The 18,850-nt window shown below is 33.5% G+C and overlaps 3 protein-coding genes across 12 annotated transcripts; 2 read left to right on the top strand and 1 right to left on the bottom strand.

Annotated features, from left to right (window-relative positions):
- Positions 1-1,891: 1,891 nt before the first annotated feature.
- NF-YA15 (nuclear transcription factor Y subunit A-15) lies at positions 1,892-5,364 on the top strand. 9 transcript variants are annotated; one of them, XM_006597138.3, is made up of 6 exons: positions 1,892-2,115; positions 2,509-2,817; positions 3,178-3,320; positions 3,394-3,468; positions 4,648-4,800; positions 4,882-5,364. In XM_006597138.3, exons 2-6 carry the CDS (start codon positions 2,556-2,558, stop codon positions 5,140-5,142), a joined length of 894 nt encoding a protein of 297 aa, XP_006597201.1. In that variant the 5' UTR covers positions 1,892-2,115; positions 2,509-2,555; the 3' UTR covers positions 5,143-5,364. The 9 variants fall into 9 exon arrangements, with proteins under 9 accessions (XP_006597201.1, XP_040865744.1, XP_006597200.1 ...); XM_041009810.1 differs by having other exon boundaries at positions 1,893-2,115; positions 2,509-2,802; XM_006597137.3 differs by having other exon boundaries at positions 1,893-2,115; positions 2,505-2,817.
- A 925-nt stretch (positions 5,365-6,289) lies between these two features.
- Positions 6,290-11,303, top strand: LOC100777146 (PHD finger superfamily protein). Of its 2 annotated transcripts, none has more exons than NM_001348659.1 (5): positions 6,290-6,599; positions 7,063-7,095; positions 7,898-8,126; positions 8,798-8,933; positions 10,727-11,303. In NM_001348659.1, the coding sequence occupies exons 1-5, from the start codon at positions 6,515-6,517 to the stop codon at positions 10,988-10,990; spliced, it is 747 nt and encodes a 248-aa protein (NP_001335588.1). In that variant the 5' UTR covers positions 6,290-6,514; the 3' UTR covers positions 10,991-11,303. The 2 variants fall into 2 exon arrangements, with proteins under 2 accessions (NP_001335588.1, NP_001242637.2); NM_001255708.2 differs by having other exon boundaries at positions 10,730-11,282.
- Positions 11,304-15,569: 4,266 nt separating this feature from the next.
- Positions 15,570-17,368, bottom strand: LOC100803360 (solute carrier family 25 member 44). Its single transcript, XM_003546930.5, has one exon. The coding sequence runs from the start codon at positions 16,818-16,820 to the stop codon at positions 15,798-15,800; it is 1,023 nt and encodes a 340-aa protein (XP_003546978.1). The 5' UTR covers positions 16,821-17,368; the 3' UTR covers positions 15,570-15,797.
- Between the last annotated feature and the right edge of the window lie 1,482 nt (positions 17,369-18,850).

The raw sequence follows: 18,850 nt of genomic DNA, 5'->3' as shown, positions 1-18,850 counted from the left end.
TTAGTTTACTGTTTATTGAATTATGATTGGTAATGTGTCTTAACAGGCACCTGTTCTGCTGATCATGCTAGAATTGCTAGCATAGAGTCTGCATTCGTATCGTGTGTGTAATTTCAGATTGAAAAAGAATCTTTTGGCAGCCACTTGTTCCTTCTTTTCCGTCTTTTTCTACCTCTTCAAAAGTTTTTTTTGTAGAATAAAAAAAAAGTGGTTGACCAAAATCTAATTGCTTCGTCACTGTTTAGTTTGAGCCTTAACTACATCTGATATATTGCTTCTGAATGTCACCATTTAATGTCAATGATTACGTATAAAGGATCAAACAGCAAGAGATGAGGATGAAATTAGAAAGCAGGCGAGGGATGATAAATATCAAAATAGAAAGGGTGTTTTTCCTCCTGATTGTTCTCCACTATTTTGTTCATGGCTGTAGTTTTTTTTTTTTTTCCAGTATAAGGTTGCCGACTAGCAGTTATATGTTACTATATATGGTGGACTTATCTTCCTTAATTTTATTTTTCCTCTTAATTCTTAAGTTTGAGAGGATAAAGAATAGTGGTTAAATAGATATTGTTTTCAACATATTGTGCTTTTTTAACTTATTTCCTTCTAATGGTTTGGCGCAAAAAGTGGTCTTGTAAATCGCATAGAATAATATGTTGGGATGTCTAAATTATTTTGAGATAAGAAAGAGGAAGGAAGCAATATAATAGAACACAATTTGGAACATAGGATGGGGAAGATGGAAGTAACAATCCAATAGCAGTAATTTTTCTTCTTGTAACTTTGTTCTCTCTACCTTGATGTAATTGTTGGGTACCACCGGTACCTTTGATTAATACAATGTTTTTTACCTACAAGAAAAATGTATATAAAAAAAATAAAGAAATAAGTGAGAGATAATTCAATGTGAAGTTCTATGTTCATTTGTTGATGTTTGAATTTTGTGTTCTCCTTTCTTGAGTCAATCACCAGGCTTCCTGATCTTGTTTGATAATAATTGATGAGTTTATGCTCACTTATTGCATGAGTTCTGATTTTGAAACTTTTCTGCAGCCGAATTTCTTTTGCTAAAGACGAGAAGTTGCTACTAATCTACTTGTGATGGGGTTGAGTTGGACCACTGTCCTATAGATTTGATCTTTCTAATTGTATATCTCTTTCGAGTTTCGATCTATCCTTTATTGTCTCCATCTTTAAATTAAGTTTTAATATTATTTTTGAAAAATTATATTACAATTTAAATTATTAATTGTAAACCAAAATAAAATTTATATATTCAAAAATTCTATTTATTATGAATTTTAATTGTATTAAAATAAATATTTACCATCAACAATGCATAAGTTAAAATACTAATTTACTTAAAAATATCATTCTTACTTATAAAATTTTAAAATTATTTTTGAGGTGTCATAATATACTAAATATATATTTTAGTTCATGTAAATAAGGTAAGGTAATGTTCACTTTTAGTCTCTCCAAAATAATTAAATAGTAGCAATAGTAGGATAAATTATTATATGAATTGCTGTATAAATATCAGGTTTTTTTTATTATAAATTATATTTCTTTCTCTCTCTTAATTATAACATTTGTTGTACAATGTAATGCAGAGATAATAGTCCACTTCTGAATAGTTATTAATAAGAAAAGCATATGGTATGAGCAGGAAGCATGATGATGAAAGAGTGCGATGCGATGCGATGCTCCATTACTGTATTTTTTTTTTAAACCAGCCAAGAAAGAATAACAATAGGGACAACAAAACGAAAAAGATAGAATGCATAAGGATAAATTATTTTTAATTCAAATATATTTTAAAATTAGATTCTTAATTTTAAAAATGATTTTTCTATTTTAACATAAGTTGGGAGGGTGGCAGATGAGTGTAGTTGGTGTGTTAATGCAACAGAGTCATTGTTTTTAAGACCAAGTAGAAGTCACTTTATGGGTCAAGACTTAGCACTAAAGCCAAGAGACCAAAAAGACTAAAACAATGATGGAGTCATTCAAGTGTTATGTTTGAGTGAGAGTCTTTTCTAAGCTTACGAAGTTTCAGGGCAGAAGACATGCACAGCTTCTGATTCCTCTCCAATTCATTCAACTTCCAAGGTGTCTCTCTTCTTTGGACCTTTTGTTCTTCCTTGCTTTCTTTTTTCATTTATCTTTACCTTTTTTTCTTCCCTTGTAATTTAATGGCATGCCAGTGAATATATAAAAGGGTAGCAATTGGAGCTTAAGATGATGGAACTCATCGTTGATGCTTTATTTCTTTTTTAGCAAGGATTTTCTTTTTTGACCGTGTATATTGTGGAAAGTGGGAATTAAACATTTATAGAAAGCTTTCCAGCATTAGACTTCAAAGAGGAACGTTTTACATGTATTCTACTCGTATTCTATTGTGTTGATTCAAATTGTCTTTTCTCTTTTGTTTATATACCCAAAAATATTTAGCCAGATCCAGGTTTCTCATATCTATTTATCCTTTTCCTTTTTTGAAGGTAGGTGGATTATTGTTCTAAGAGGTAGGCCTTGAGCCAGAGTGGAAAACAATGAATTGCTTATGTGAGAAAGACTCTGGTCTATTTTCTTCTCATTCAACAGCTCCCTATGTTCTTGGATGCCCATCATGGGCGACTTCTGAATTTGAAGTCCAACGATCATCTATGTCCAGAAGTTTGAGCTCAAAAGTGGATGTTCTTCCACAACAATGCCACAATAGCAAGACATTTAATTTTCAATTCCAAGAACAGGATGCATCTTCAACCAAATCCACTGATCAATCTTATCCAGAAGTTGGTACGGTACAATCCGGTATTTGGATTGAAACCCTGCCTTTTTGTATAAATCTGAATGTTTGTGCATATCAACTGGTGTTTGATCACTTCTTTCTGCTATTGGTGTATATATTTCCTACCGTAAAACTGTAGTAGTAGTCTCAATGGTAATATAAATGAAATGGAGTGCTACAGGTAGATAAGGTCGTGATCCTATGTTGCACTATCTCCTCACTTAGCATTGGCTATTGGATAAAAAATTATAAATTTTTCTTCTGAAAGTTGGAAGTTGTCTTAGATGGCTAAATCAGTATCAGAAAATTCTTGTCAAATTCCCTGCCATGTTACTTCATAAACCATATTGATGAGTATTTTCTCTGCTTTGTTTGGATACTAGGTCAAATTTCTGTCCAGCATAGTTCTACTGATTCAACACTTATCAGAAATGAGGGGAAGAGTATGGGATGTGTCATCAGGTCATTTATGGGGAGTCAGGATTTCCCTTTCCCTCCTCCACTACTGGATCACAGACCAATACTTGTAAGTAGATATATCCTCAAGTTCTTGTGGATGGAAGGCATATGCATACGTTTTCTTAAAATTTGGGTTTCAGGCGCATATTGCATGTCACTATGCTGATCCATGCTATAGTGGCCTAGTGGCTGCTGCATATAGTCCACAGTCTAAGGTAATTAGTGCTTAAGTAGAAATTATTCATGTATTTTCATTACTATTATTTGTCACCTCATCTCCATTCCATTATAATGAGATTCACCTAATAGTAAGAAGTCAAAAACATTCTTCAGTTTTGATTATTGACTAACATTTCATAGCATCACATTATGATTTGGTCAAAATATTTTACTTATAGATATCAATGAGGCTATCCCTTCATCCATTGTTATTATTAGTGAGTTTGATAGGATGCTATTTTTTTTCTGACTTATATTGAGAATGGCTTTGGTGTTATTCTTAGAAATAGGGTGGGAAGGGCCTTTCTAGAAAAAACGTTGTATTAACTTTGAATATATGTTCCTCTTAATTTGGACTGAATTTTGACCAAATTCTTTGAGAAACTTTCAAATATATGTTTGAAGACTGAAGTAAATGTTGCAGTTGACAAATCCTGTTTATAACTTCTTGTGCTTCTTTTAAATGGATCATTCGAGTTCAATGCTCTTCGATGTTTTTTAGTTTTTTACATCCTTCAGAATATTTTCAGCAGTAATCCATTTTTTAATTAATTTTTAAGGTTTGTTGTGTTACCTGTAATTTACCAGTGTGCAGATGCTCATTATCCCTAAAGTTGGTCTGTGGAGTATCTGTCTATTTAAAAATGTTTCTAGTGTTCTCCTTTACATCTCATTTGTTCTTATGTTTTCATTCCTTTTCTTATGGTGGGGAATTTCTTATCTCTGGCACAATGTTTTCTTGATTATAAATTTTTAACTATTGGAGATGCAATCTTTACAAGAATATTCTTCTTGGCCTTTTCCATAGTTGACATTATAAGAAAGCAGGCTCTCTATCTATAGTAGGGTCGTATTGTACTAACCAAGCATCAATTCTTTGAATTTCTTATATGAATTTTTGTTAAGAGATATAAATTAGTTAGCTAGTTACTTTCCGATTCTGAGTGTAAGTGATGTAAATGTGTCAATGTAATCAACTTTACTCACTAACAATAATAATTTTACTCTTACAATTTTCTCTTCATCCTCTCTCATGAGCCATGTTTCTTAACCGTTTCAGTTCTCTAAATTAATTAATTACCTTGCACAATAAAACCATGACACTTGTAGCTAGTTACTAGTGTTTGGCATCAAGAAGAATTCTGAAATAATCTGATGAGATACCTCATGTCCAGCCAGTGGAAACTGCTCCTGTTCGAATTCCTCTTCAATTGGATTTTGCAGAAGAACCTATATACGTGAATTCAAAGCAGTACCATGCTATTCTGAGGCGAAGACAGTATCGAGCAAAACTCGAAGCGCTTAACAAACCCATCAAGGATCGGAAAGTAAGCGTGTTTATCATGTTTTCTCTCTTTTCTCTAAGAACAAATTCTGTTAAACCACACACTGATAATATAGTTCTGCAGCCGTATCTTCACGAGTCCCGCCATCAACATGCACTGAAGAGAGCTAGAGGCGCTGGTGGACGCTTTCTCAATACAAAAAAACAATTACAATCAAATCATACACCTGGGAATATTGCAGAATCAAAAATGCATCACATTGAAAACTATAGAGATGGTGCTGATGTCTCATATGCATTTAACAGTGATGCAAGAAACATGCAGAATGATGCAGCTGATAAGGGTGGTGGCACCACTCAGCAACCTCTATTTGTCTACATGTGACTAAACTGGCTTGTTGTTGGGCACATCACTTTGCTTGTGTTGTGTTCCATTGGGAAGTCATCCTTGGCTCATCTTTTATTATGTAGTTACGATTATTGCTAATTTTGATTTTCGTCGACATTGACATGGACGTATTGTATACCCTAAAATTGTTTGACACTGACTTGTCAAAAACAATGTTTTTCTATGTTAATACCATATCTGCAACATGTCTAATTGAAATGCGATTATGTGGCTTCCAATGTTTGGTCTCTAATATGACCCCCTCATACACCCATGTTTTCTTGACACCTTTGCTAAAATCAATTCTTTTAACTATTGACATCCGATATTTTCTCTGAGCCAATCATTCTCCTTTCCTTGCAACTGCTGCGTTCCACCTCCCATATGTAGTAGTAGTACTTGTAGTTTTGATCCTATTTATTATTTAATTTAACCTATTTATTATTTATTAGCGACAACTCGAACAAGGTAAAATATAGAGAGAATAATCATTTTGATCCTTAAAATATTAAGTAAGCACTGTGACAAATCAATTCGCCACTCATGTTAATCAAATTGTCCAGACTAAATTAAATTTAGGAACAGCTCAAATAAAACAACAGATACTAATAGTTTGAAGAATTTATTTAAAAATTTCTTAATTTTTAGAACTCATTTGACAATGCTTAATACTTGCATAGAACAAAAAGATGATTCACCTAAAGAGTATTTTGAGTATATGATAGACAATAGTAGGGAAAAAAAAAGACATCGTTGCAACTTGTGAGACTGACTGGGTCTCCCACACCAATTTATAAGTATTATATATGAAATGGAAGACTTAAATTTTTTTTTTTATTATTTTATTTTTCGTCATTAAAAATTGTTTATTTTATTTTTTATCTTTATAGTGTTTTAAAAAATATTTTTTCATTTTTTAAAATTTTATTTAAAGTGTAAGAACTAAAAATTAAATAAAAATAATTTATAAATATCAAAAAAATTGTAAGTAAAAAAATGCTAAATTATAAGAAAAAAATAATTAAAGACGAAATAAAATAGACATAAAGTAAATCAAAATTTAAATCGACAATTGATATCCGTTCAATTAGGCAGGTCGTAACTTTATTGCAGTGGACGCGAGCACATAGAAAGGAACCAAGTATTTTTTTTTCTTTGACCGAAGGATGGAACCAAGTTGATTCATTCATTCATTCATCATGCAAATGCAAATGCAAATGCAAATGAAATAAATTTCATTCCACTATACTCAAACATACCCCTGCGTCTGCTTTCGTTTAGTTCTCTCTTCTCTCTCTCTCAAACCTGAATTCGGTTGTGATATAAACCTGCGTTGCGCTAAACGACACCGTTTTCACTGTCTCTGAGAATGGAGGCACTAAGTCGCTCCGTGGAAGAAATATTCGAGGATTTCCAGGGCCGAAGAGCCGGCATCATCAAAGCCCTTACCACCGGTAACGTAGCATAACGTAACTAATGTGCTTTTCAATTTCCATGCACCATCAAATCAAATAAAAATGCTTTTCTTCGCAAATACCTATGGCTATTCTTTCTTTTCTTTTCCATAATTGATGATGGGTTAACAAATTATGAAACCAGAACAATAAATTATTATAAATCTAAAATCATGACACGCGTTAGCGGTTTCTTTCTTTCTGTCATTTTCGTTATCAAATGACATCTTAACCTGCCACCAATTACTATTCAGTTGCGGCATTCGGGAAACATTATTGAATGTATCGAATCCTTTGTTTCGCCTTTCTCCACCTGGGAGCAATTTCTACCTGAGAAATTTTTATATTCTTTTTCTATTTTGTTTTTAAATTTCTATGCACACACACACATATACATGTGCAGGTTTTGGAATTTTTTCTGTCTCGTTTAATTAACTTGTTTGGCTTGTTCGTGCTGTTGCAGATGTTGAAGATTTCTACAGCCAATGTGATCCTGGTTAGTTACCTTGATTTTAGGTTTGAATTATGTCTTTCAGTGGTTTGCAGTTACTGCCTCGCCTTGAGTATTTAGGATGTTCTTGCTTTTACTTTCCTTTTCTAGTACATGTACTGCAATTAGGTTAGGCTCTTGCATCAAGGGATGTCAACTTAGCTTGTTTATTGTCATGCCTTTATCTTTTATTATTATTATTATTATTATTATTATTATGATGATGATGATGATGATGATGTTCAAACTAAGTTCTCAGTGATCTCTTATCTTTGGTAACTTGGTCATGTATTCCAATTGACAATGACAATTTGTTTTTTGTTTAACTGCCTTCCTTGTAATCATCAATCAATGTGGCTGTAAATAATTTGTCACAGTACTTATTTCCCTTCTATTATTAAATACATTGTGGTAGACTTTGGATTTATGATAGGCACTTGGAGAATGACTGTAGGCCTTTAGGGTTGGTATAAGGTTTTTGATTGGTCACATAGTTGTAAAACATGTAATCATCAAATCTTGTTCCTGACTGAGGGAAATGCATTTGCTTTGCCATCCCTAGCGTCATTCTACCATAGAGATATTCTTGTATTGTTACCCTAGCAGCAGAACTAGGATGACATGAACTGCTTGATACTTCTTAAAAACCTCTTGGGTGTAAAGATATTATGGAGTTATTCTAGCTGCAGATAAAAGTATACAGTGTAAAGGTAGAATTACAAATCATTTTATCCATATTAAATTTATTTTCTTTGTAGCTATCTTATCCTTATATGAGCTTTATATATCTGTTGTTTTATTCTTTCAGAGAAGGAGAATTTGTGCTTATATGGATTTCCTAATGAGCAATGGGAGGTAAATTTACCCGTTGAAGAAGTTCCTCCAGAGCTTCCTGAGCCTGTCCTAGGCATTAACTTTGCTAGGGATGGCATGCTGGAAAAAGACTGGTTATCATTAGTTGCTGTTCATAGTGATACATGGTTACTTGCCCTTGCCTTTTATTTTGGAGCCAGATTTGGATTTGATAAAACTGACAGGTATATATCTTACTGAGCTTAACTCTTATATCTCAAGTCAACTTGTAATGAAGCTGATTCAAGATGAGATTGAAAATAAGGAACTAAGGATGCAGTTTGGGTCAAACTACCTGATTTATCACATTGGTTCAGTCAAGTTTGTGTAGGATTTTTTAACTTTTGTTTTTCCTTTCACCACCCTCCATGTTGAGTACAAGTTTTCTTATTGCTTAGTATGAGCAATTTTCTCCTTTCAATAGTTATTTTGCTGCATCACTGCTATATCTCAGTTGATTTGTAATATTGTTTGCTGATAAATTATTGCTGAAGCAGTTGTCCACCATGGAGAGGGGCAAAGATGTTAAAGAATAGAATAACATTCTTTTTCTTTTTCTTTTTCTTCTTTCTGAGAAAAAAATGTTGAAGAGGAATAGAGAGGAAGAAGAAAGAAAGAACAGGCATAGCAGTTTCATGTCTACTTTGTACTGACTTATCTTAAGATAGTGCAAGGAGGAAAAGTAGGACTTCTGATCTCATGTGAATGGAATATCCCCATTGGTTTTTTTGTTTAGCAACCACAATCAATGTTCTTCTTGACATCATTTAGTAGTCTGTGTATGTTCTTGATAATTGGTAATGTTGTATGTTTTCTCGTGCATCAATCTACTCATGTTTTGGCATTTGTAATGCAGGAAACGACTATTCGGTATGATCAATGAACTACCAACAATATTTGAAGTTGTTACTGGTGAAGCAAAGAAACAAGTTAAAGAGAAGTCTTCGGTTTCAAACAACAGTGGCAACAAATCTAAGTCTAACTCTCAAGCGGTAAACAATATTTTCCCCCCCACGCTCATACATGACAAATAAATACAGTTGTTCATAAATACTTATCTATCTGAGCTGCAGTGAAAAACATCAAGATGTTTTTCACGGTGTAGGCTGTTTACAAAGATAGAATTAAGAAAACCATCGCTGAATTTAATTCCCCTTGGTAAAGGGTTAAAGAATGTATTGCATGTGCATTAAATCTTTATAACCATCTACATGAGATAGTGTTAACAGTTTGGTAAGTATACCAATTTGTTTCAAGTAGTAATGTACTCGAAAGTCCGAGTGTTGATTTTCACAAGGACTTTGTTTTGTACTTGTGTTGGATAATTTTCAATTTATAAGAAAAAAAGATAAGATGAGGTATAAAAGATAAATTTAAAAGAACAAGGTATAAAATAATAACTATTAATAAGAAAACAAAAAAAAATAATAGGAAATTCAATGAGATGAGAATGTTAGGACCTAACATATTTTATTTGCCTAAGATGTATTATTTGAGATTTTTCTATCAATTAGGTAACTTTTTTCCTACCTGTTAGAATACTTATCCCTGATGTCTCACGATGACAAGTCTATCTATCTCCCAAATGTCTTTGCAAAAACTCGGTAGATAAAATGCATGAAGTTTTAATTCTAGATGTTTGCTTTGATGCATGGGCATAATGCAATCACTCTATGTCTAGCAATGATTTTATTAAGGTACCCCTTCCTTTTAGTTGTATTAGAAATTATCCTCTGTCGAGTGGCTAATCCCTAAAATTGATGCATATAAGACCTTCCTTGTATTTTTATTAAGGATTATCCTCTGTCGAGCACCTAACCCATAAAGATGATGCAAGGATGAATGATACATGAAATTAAAATAAGAAAGGATAATAGGAAAAAAAACACCTATTTGCATTGATAAATATGAAGTGTACAATACATCTTTTGGCTTTTTAGGCTTGCTAGATCCTAACTAAGGGTTTAGTCTCTCATAGCCATAAGGGGTCTTACAATTGTAAAGGGGTTTAGAAACTGATAAAAAAGAAGGATGGAAAAAGGACATAAAAAAAAAAAGATTTTCCCTACTAGAGATACTCAGGCGTAAGATGTATTCATTAAAGAGCTCTGAGTCTCCGAGATGGTGTCTTTTCTCCTTGGCTTGACTCCCTTATTATAAAAAATAACTCATATTTAACAGTTATCAGATAGATCTATTAGCAGCTTGGAAAGTATTATCACAAGTCTTGGGAGTTTAGTATCATGATATATCTAATATATAACCCATGAGTATGACAAGGAAGGTGCAAAAATTTATTATTTACCGTGATGATTTAAACTGGCTGACACTGAATTGGAAAAGAAAGGAAGAAGGAAAAGAAAAAGGAAAGGAGCAACTAGTTTAATTGGTTGCTTTGAGCAAGACCAAAGTGAAACAACTATTTAGAATATTTTAGATCAAGAAGGAAAAGAGTTCTTCCTCATTCTAGATGGTGAAATAAAGAGAGTAAAGGATCCTAATATGTTATATCATGTTGTTTCCATTGTTATTTTTAATTCACTGATTAGAAGTAATAGAACATTAGAATGTGGATATTCATCGATAGCGGCATCTCATTCCTGTTTTAAAGTTCATGAACGAAGTCTGGCTGTTAATTGAGCAGTCACTAGGTTCTGTAGATGTACTTGCAAATATGTGTGGGAGGTTAAGAATAACTGACTTATATAGGTAGTGTTATCTTGTTTGTGGTTCCCTTTTACTCGGATAATTTGTGTTCTTATCAAATTGTTGGCTGGTGGAGCAGCAGGCTTCCGAAACCCAGGGCAGACAGTCAAAGGCATTACAAACAAAAGATGAGGATGAAGAACTAGAAGAGCAAGATAACGATGAACATGGAGATACCTTGTGTGGGGCATGTGGTGAGAATTATGGTACTGATGAATTCTGGATTTGCTGTGACATCTGTGAGAAGTGGTTCCATGGCAAATGTGTGAAGATCACCCCTGCTAGAGCAGAGCTTATCAAGCAATACAAGTGCCCATCATGCAGTAACAAGAGAGCTCGCTAAGCAAATTTCCATCAGGGACAATAAACCATTTGAGTCTTAACGAATCTGATTAATATTTTTTTTTTCTAGATGTAGCTGATGGATAGTTTTTATGTTTGACACATGTAGATTTCTTGTCTTTCTGTGGGATTTATGCTGTGTTGGTTGTCTGGGGGAAGTTCATTCTTTTTCCAAGCCTTGTCCTAGCTATGGATCCACATCGGCATAAGCTTCATATGAATGGGGTTGAAACCATAATCTCCTGGCCACCTTAATACTATGGAAATGAAAGTACTTCGACATTTGCACCAAATGAATGGGATGACATTTTAGCATATCTTAATTTTTAAAGTCCCTTTCGAGTGTTCGAGGGGAAACAATGTTTAGAAGTTTAGGGTTTTTCATCACATCAAGCCAGAATTTTATTAATAACCGAGTCCAAGAGGAACTCTAACCTCCAACACATCAAGCCAGACTAATGAGATAATAGGAGCCTAGAGCACAGAATACTCGTGTCTAAACAAAACACTAACCGATGGAGGCTTGCCTGAACAAGACATGATATCTGCAAATGTAACGTGCAAGGTGTATATAGCATGTTATATATCACTGTTTTATGTTTTTTTTTTTTGGCGTTTAGATGGAAGCTAATAATCGAGGGCGAGCCCTGGTGCAGCGGTAAAGTTGTGCCTTGGTGACTTGTTGGTCATGGGTTCGAATCCGGAAACAGCCTCTTTGCATATGCAAGGGTAAGGCTGCGTACAACATCCCTTCCCCATACCTTCGCATAGTGAAGAGCCTCCGGGCAATGGGGTAGATAACTCATGTTCTTAAATTAATGGGACTCTACTCCCACTCTCACATACATAATTTTACTGGTATTTAATTATAAATTATCATTTGAATTAATTTACATAAATTATTTTAAAAATGTATAAATTTATAATACATAATAAGTTGTGATGGAAATTATATAAATTTTTTTATATTATATAATCATTTTTCTCATGTTATTTAGGAAAGATTTTTAGAAATAACATAATTAAGAACATTATTCTTAAATGAATTTTAAAATATTTTTAATAATTTTTTTGAAATTCAAATAATTAAAAATGTAAGTGTAAAAATAAGAGTTATAATTAAGTTAAATAACTTTTTATGTTTTCATGAAAATGTATTTTTTCATATCTCAAAATGAGAATAAAAAATAAATAAAATAAGGTATTGTATTTTCTCAAAAATAAATTTGGGAAGTTCGTGATAAATATGGAATATCACATTCTCATTGTCAAGAATAAATTTATAAATCTTGAAAATATACACGGTGCGGGCTATCCACGACAAACATTTTCAATTTAGTTTACCAAGTTAAAAGATGAATTATCCGATTTTCATCTAATGGTTTCGATTAACTGACTTTGCGCATGTAAAAAATCTCTAGTGAATCGTAATCTCTCTCCAATAATCGAATGGGTGATCAAAGGCTGCTACTATACCCAATTCACAGCGTTGTATGGTAGACAAGATTCAATGAGAAGGAAACAGGCTATATACATCATTGAAAATGGTAGACAAAACTTAATTAGAAAGCTACAAGCTTTATAAAATCTAACTAACAAAGGATCTTAATGTTTCATAGTTATCAAGTTAAGAATTTGCCATGATGATTTTGAAACCACATCAGCTCGTGAATACTAATATAGTCAAACTTCAAAATCTAAATGAAAGCAAATACACTCAAAAGAAATATAACCGTGTTAGAAGAATTTTTATTTTCAAAATATACACATAAGATGACTTACAAGGTGCTACTTGATCATAAACACCTTCCGTTCATTCCATTCTTAAAGTAATAAAAAATTCAAAAGCAACTGTAACAAAAAATAGGACAAAACTTAATTAGAAAGCTACAAGCTTTATAAAATCTAACTAACAAAGGATCTTAATGTTTCATAGTTAATAGGAAATGGATGGAGTTTGTGAATGTCCACCTCACCTACGAAGCAGAAAATCTTTCACGAATGACAACACTTGATTGAGTTCTCCAATAAAATTCGAAACCAAATTCTCTTGCTGCTACTAGAAAAGCCCTTTCGTCAGTTAGCTGATTCAACCAGTTACCATTCCTAAGGGAAAAACCAAATCCCTTTAGAGCAGGCTTTCGAACTAATAAAAGATATCAATATAAGGACAGTACATGATATAATCCATCTTTTTTTTCTATTGTGCTTCTTTTTGAAGGGGATTTGGTAGAATTCTGCATGACTTTGCTGTCATGTCCAGTGAAAATGACCACTCCATAGACATGATCAGTGTTCCTAAGCTTTGAATCTTGGAGGAGAATTTGACCAGGATCAAGAGGATAAACTTGATGTTCATACTCAAAAGCTCCATCATTATCCGCAGACTAGGTAGCCTCCAAAGATCACTTCACCTTCAAGTTGGTCTCCCGATTCTCAAAAAGAAGAAAGAAAAACTTGTCCTACTGTCAAAGTCAATTGCAAACCGATAAACCAAAATAAAGGAAAAATACAAAAAAGAGCTTTTCAGATTATGAACACAACGCATGCTAGGTATTTTTGAATTTGGATTCAATGAATTTGCAAAGAAGTAAATAGTAGCACCGTAGCACGTGAATTTGCAAACATTCTCTGAGGTAACTGATAGAGATCAATATATAATGCAAACTTTATTATTAAAATTATATATTCAGTAAGAAGTTGGTGTCTTAGAGACACATATACATGACAATAACCTATATTGGAAACATCACAGGAAACTTCACATAACGCAGCTAACTACCCAACTAAAGTTATAATCTAAACAACTAAATGAAAGTTTACAAATTGAAGAGAACCATGTGAACAAGGATAAGTTTTTTTATCATTTCATTTGCCTTGAAGTAAAAGCAAATTGCATTCTACGTGATATATCTTGCAAATTCAAAACTCTGTTTCATAGCCATAGTATCTATTAATACGACATGTTTTAAGGTGCGATGAGATGTATTTAGGAACACGCCGTGAATATTTCTACCGTACCCTAACTAACTACAGCCGCGATCCAGTAGTTAAACAATAGGTATGACGTAAAATTAGTAAAATACAAAAAAAAAAAAAAAAATCATTGATGGAGTTAAACTCGAGCAAACCTGGGTCATTGACAAGATTTTGAAGTTTGGAACAATGCTTGAGCACTTTCAACACTTCCAGTCAGTCTCTAGTACATTCCACATAGCTGAATTCAATGTGGGTTAAATTGTGAAATTCGAGAAAGTCTTCAATGATTTCCACTTCCTGGTTGTCCATATGTAAGGTGCATATCCCAACAAAAAAAATATCATAAATTCTCATTTTCTTTCGCAATAGAAAGAAATGACAAACAAATAAAGTATTTAGTTCCCATTTTATGCTCAGGAACTGAACATTACAAACAACTTCCAATGGAATTATATGTTTATCTTTTTCCACAAGAGTTCTGACTAATTAGGGCAATTTTTTTAACTTTGCTTCAACTACATAGCTTTTAAAACATAAACCAGTGGCTTCCATGTCCTCAAGATTAGGACACCCAGAAAAAAGCACTGCAAGAGACTCTACTCCCACTCTCACGTCCACCCACCCAACATGTTGGTAGCGCCAAAGCCCCACCATTGAATTAGATAACGTGTGTTTGAAGATAAAATATTTTATTTGTAGGAATTATATTTTTAGAAATACTATAATTGCGAGCATTGTTCTTAAATAAATTCTAAAATATGTTCAGTTAGATTTTAATATTTTTAAGCATCTTTTTAAAATTCAAATAATTTAAAAAGTAAGAGTAAAATTAAGAGTTATAATTAAGTTAAATAACATTTTTATGTTTTCATGAAAATATATCTTTTTCATATCTCAAAACGAGAGCAAAAAAAAAAAAGCAAGGTATTATATTTTCTCAAAATTAAATATCTAAAAATGGTTTTTCAAAGTTCATGACAAATATAGAATGTGTTAGATGAAGATATACATTTTCTGAAAACTAAATATCTTAAAAGTAGTTGGCTAATTTCCACTGAGATTCCCTACAGGGATTTAAGTACTCGCGTATCTAGTGAATCGAAACTGTTAGATGAAGATCAAAAGATTCAATTTTTGAATACATATTGTAAATTTAATTTAATTTACCAATTTAAAATATGCACTACCCAATCTTTGCGAAAGTATAAAATTAAAATCTCTAGTGAATCGGGATCCCTCTTCACTAACCAGCATTGGACTAATAATTGAAAAACGTGGAGTTGAAAAAATAAGATTCCGAATGGGTAATCAATGGCTGCTACTATACCCAATTCACAGCGTTGTTGGTGGAAATATCTCGGTAGGTTGTCTGGTATAAGGCAAGATTCAATGAGAAAGGTACAGGCTATATACATCATTGAAAATAGTAGACAGGACTTGATTAGAAAGCAAGCTACAAGCTTCATAGTTATCATTTCAGTAGTTGGTTACCCTTGTAGGATTTGAAACCACATCAGCTCGTGATAATAATATACCCAAACTTCCACATGTAAGTGAAAGCATATATACATAATATCAATGGTGACAGAAAGAAATATAACTGTGTTAGAATGAATTTTTATTTATTTTCAAAATATACACATAAGGTGACTTACAAGTTACAATAGCTTTACATTGATCAAGCAGTCATCCCATTCAGGAAAAGTGAAAGAAGCCAGAAAAAAAAAAGGGACAATTGGAAAGAAAGTAAGGACATGATTTATACAAAAGAAAGGAGAAAACCCCTTCTCCTTTCTCTGTTTTTTGTTGTTATTAAATTCTATCCTTCATCAAGTCAAAACCTCTTGATTTTTCATGGAAAGTCGTTTAAGGAACTCATATGTAGTGATCATAGTTGTCGCAGACATTGACATTGAAGCCCATCTAGGTCCCAACCCTCTATAACAAGCCATCCAACCACCCTCCCTAACCAACTTCCTCACTGTCTGCATAACTGTAGGTCCACGACGCCTGTTCTCATCCCCATCCAACACCTGAAGCCTTGTCTTGATGGTATCCAATGGCATAGTAATCAAAGCAGACATGCCACCAGCCATTGCTGCACTCACTCCCTGAACAGCCATCACTGTCTTAGAATCAGGCCTCAATTCACCCTCACCACCACAACCTTTCTTGCACAAGCACCACCCAACCCCACCCCAAACCATTCTCTGTGCCACAGAATATGAAGCCCACCAAACAGCATTGGAAGGTGCATAGGTCAAAATTGATATCCCAAAACCCCTATACAACCCCTTAGCACCATCTTTCTTAAGAATTTTCCTAAAGGCATCAATTCCATTCATATATTGATTTGATGACTTAGAAGAATTAGAGACACCTTGAACCATCAACCTCTGACTCACAACATCAACTGGGGTCCACACAAGCTGAGCTACCATGGCTGCACTTAACCCAGCAGCACCATTGGCAACAGTGGCAGCAGTAGGTTCAGCTACCCCAAACTTAAGGGTAGCAGTGCCTACGCTACTCTTGGTGATCTCAAGTGCAGCCATGTACAAAGCCCTAGCAGGGATTGTACCCATCAAAGAAGTACCAAACCCTCTATACAGTGCCCTTAAACCCTCAAGTCTAATCAATGAAAACGCGGTTTTGATGCAAGAAATTTGAGACGGAAAAACTTGTTGACGCGTTTTCAACACAACAACAGGGTAAAGGGTCGCGGAAACCCCAGAGAAAAGGGCTGCACCGAGGCAGAAAAACTTGGATTTATCGAGTTTGTGCCAATCGATTTCCGCAGGAACACGAACTTGTGCAGCCGATTCTTCTTCCTCGGCTGCACCCAAGTTCATTTTCGCCACTTTCTCGAACCCCCCACTAATCAAAATCTGATTTTGTTTTCGCTTCCCCTCAAATTCCTGCCCCTCCCATTATCTACAACCCCAACTCTACAAATACGAAAAGCAAAAGGAAAAGGGAAAGGGAAAAGGTTAGTGTGCAATTTGCGAATAGATTCGCACGTGCAGGGAAATTGAAAGAGATGGAGGAATAAGGGAAAGTGGGTCTTGTCCTGTTGGATAGAGATTGAGTAGATCTACCGTTTCTGCATCCATCGATGGAAATAAGAGAGAGCTAAGAGCATCGCGACTCGCGAGAGAGTGTTATCTAAGCAGGGAGAACGAGAGAGGTGACAAAGTTGGTTGTTAGTTGTTGGTGTTATAGAAAGAGAGAACATAAAGCGGTGGAGGGGGTTTGAACTCTATTTAGATCTTTATTTATTTGTAAAATTTTCATACTAAATCTTGCTTTAATATTTTTAAGTTTGTGTAGATAGTGAAAATATGACGTTTACCAAATGTGAAATCAATACGAATAATGGAATAAAAAAATTGTCTCTTATTTCAATTTAGAGTGTAATTATTGTGTATTACTAGTAATGTAAAAACAATCGATACTAACTGAATAACTTTATCATCAAAATTAATTAATGTTTTAGATAATTTAGAATTAAATCATTAAATGATAATATAAAAACTTTATAATTTAAATATTTTAATTATTATTATTTTTTCATTTTATTCAGCAAAAGTGGAGCAACTTTGGTGAACTGACACGTGTCAGTTAGATTAAGTTAGTTACGTGGTAACTCTAATCCATCACTGCACTAGGAATCTACAGCCGTTCGTACTAGTAGTAGGTAAAAAAAATTCTTCAGAAACCAAATCATGTTCTTCCTCTTTAATAGTTTTAAGTACACTTTGTCAATCTTTCAGTGATATTAATTAGGAAAAAAGAATAAAACATCACTTTTATAACAAAACATCTATGAAATTGGTGGGAGTAGGAATATATCAAGGTGGGAGTAATGAATAATAATTCATCTAAAAATATAAATAAGATTCTTGAAAGAATATAGAGAATTAGTCAACTAGATTGATCACAAGTGGACCAAAATAAAAAGATAGAATCAGGAGTGAAAATGTTGCATACAAATTTTTAAAGAAAGGTTTAAATGAAAGATAAAGCAATCTACATTATTTGTTAGATTTAATTAAGGAGTTGTTTCGTAAAAAAATGTAAGGAATGCATGAGGCGATAAACTTATGCAAGCTTTTAAAATCATATCAATCAATGTTGACAATTGAACACAAAATTAAACTCACAAACACACACTTATTCACACAATCGATGATAAAAAGAGAAAGTAAATAAATTTTACATAAACTTACACACAAGAAAGGAAAAGACTTAAATTTCACAATTTAAAATTGATTTCACTCAAACATTAAATGTCACATGATGGTGGTCTTTTATAGGCAAGCAAACGTAGTGTGATCCAATTAACTACTAGTAGATTCTACATGTTTCTTTCTAGGCGGGTGGAGAAAAATCTAGAAAGTGAAATTTCTAGCAACTTCTTCATTCTTCCAATAGTGGTGATATTAGTTTCAAACCTTGATTTAAATATATTTTCTTAACCGACATTGCCTCACTTAAATCAAGCTTGTATGGCTTCGTAAAAATCTTTGCTACTTGTTCCTCAGTCGAGCAATAATTAATCTCAACTTCTTTATCTGTTATCAGTTCTCGTGTCTTGTTAAACCGAATATTGATGTGCTTAGATCTGTTGTGGAAGATTGGATTTTTGTTCAATGCAATCGCCGACTTATTGTCACATCTTCCTTTCGACTACTCCATTTTGCTGAGGCGTGTATCTTGTTGTCAATTGATGTTGAATTTCATGTTGCTCAAAGAAAGTTTTGAATGCGAGATATTCTTGTCCTGTCTGTTCGGAGTACTTTTATTTTGCACCCACTTTGCTTCTCGCCTTAACATCTTGAAAGCATCACAAGCTTTTGATTTATGCGTCAAGAAATATACT

The sequence above is a fragment of the Glycine max genome, chromosome 15, assembly GCF_000004515.6.
Source record: "Glycine max cultivar Williams 82 chromosome 15, Glycine_max_v4.0, whole genome shotgun sequence".
Lineage (NCBI taxonomy): Eukaryota > Viridiplantae > Streptophyta > Magnoliopsida > Fabales > Fabaceae > Glycine > Glycine max.
This window is presented reverse-complemented; position numbering and strand designations above follow the sequence as displayed.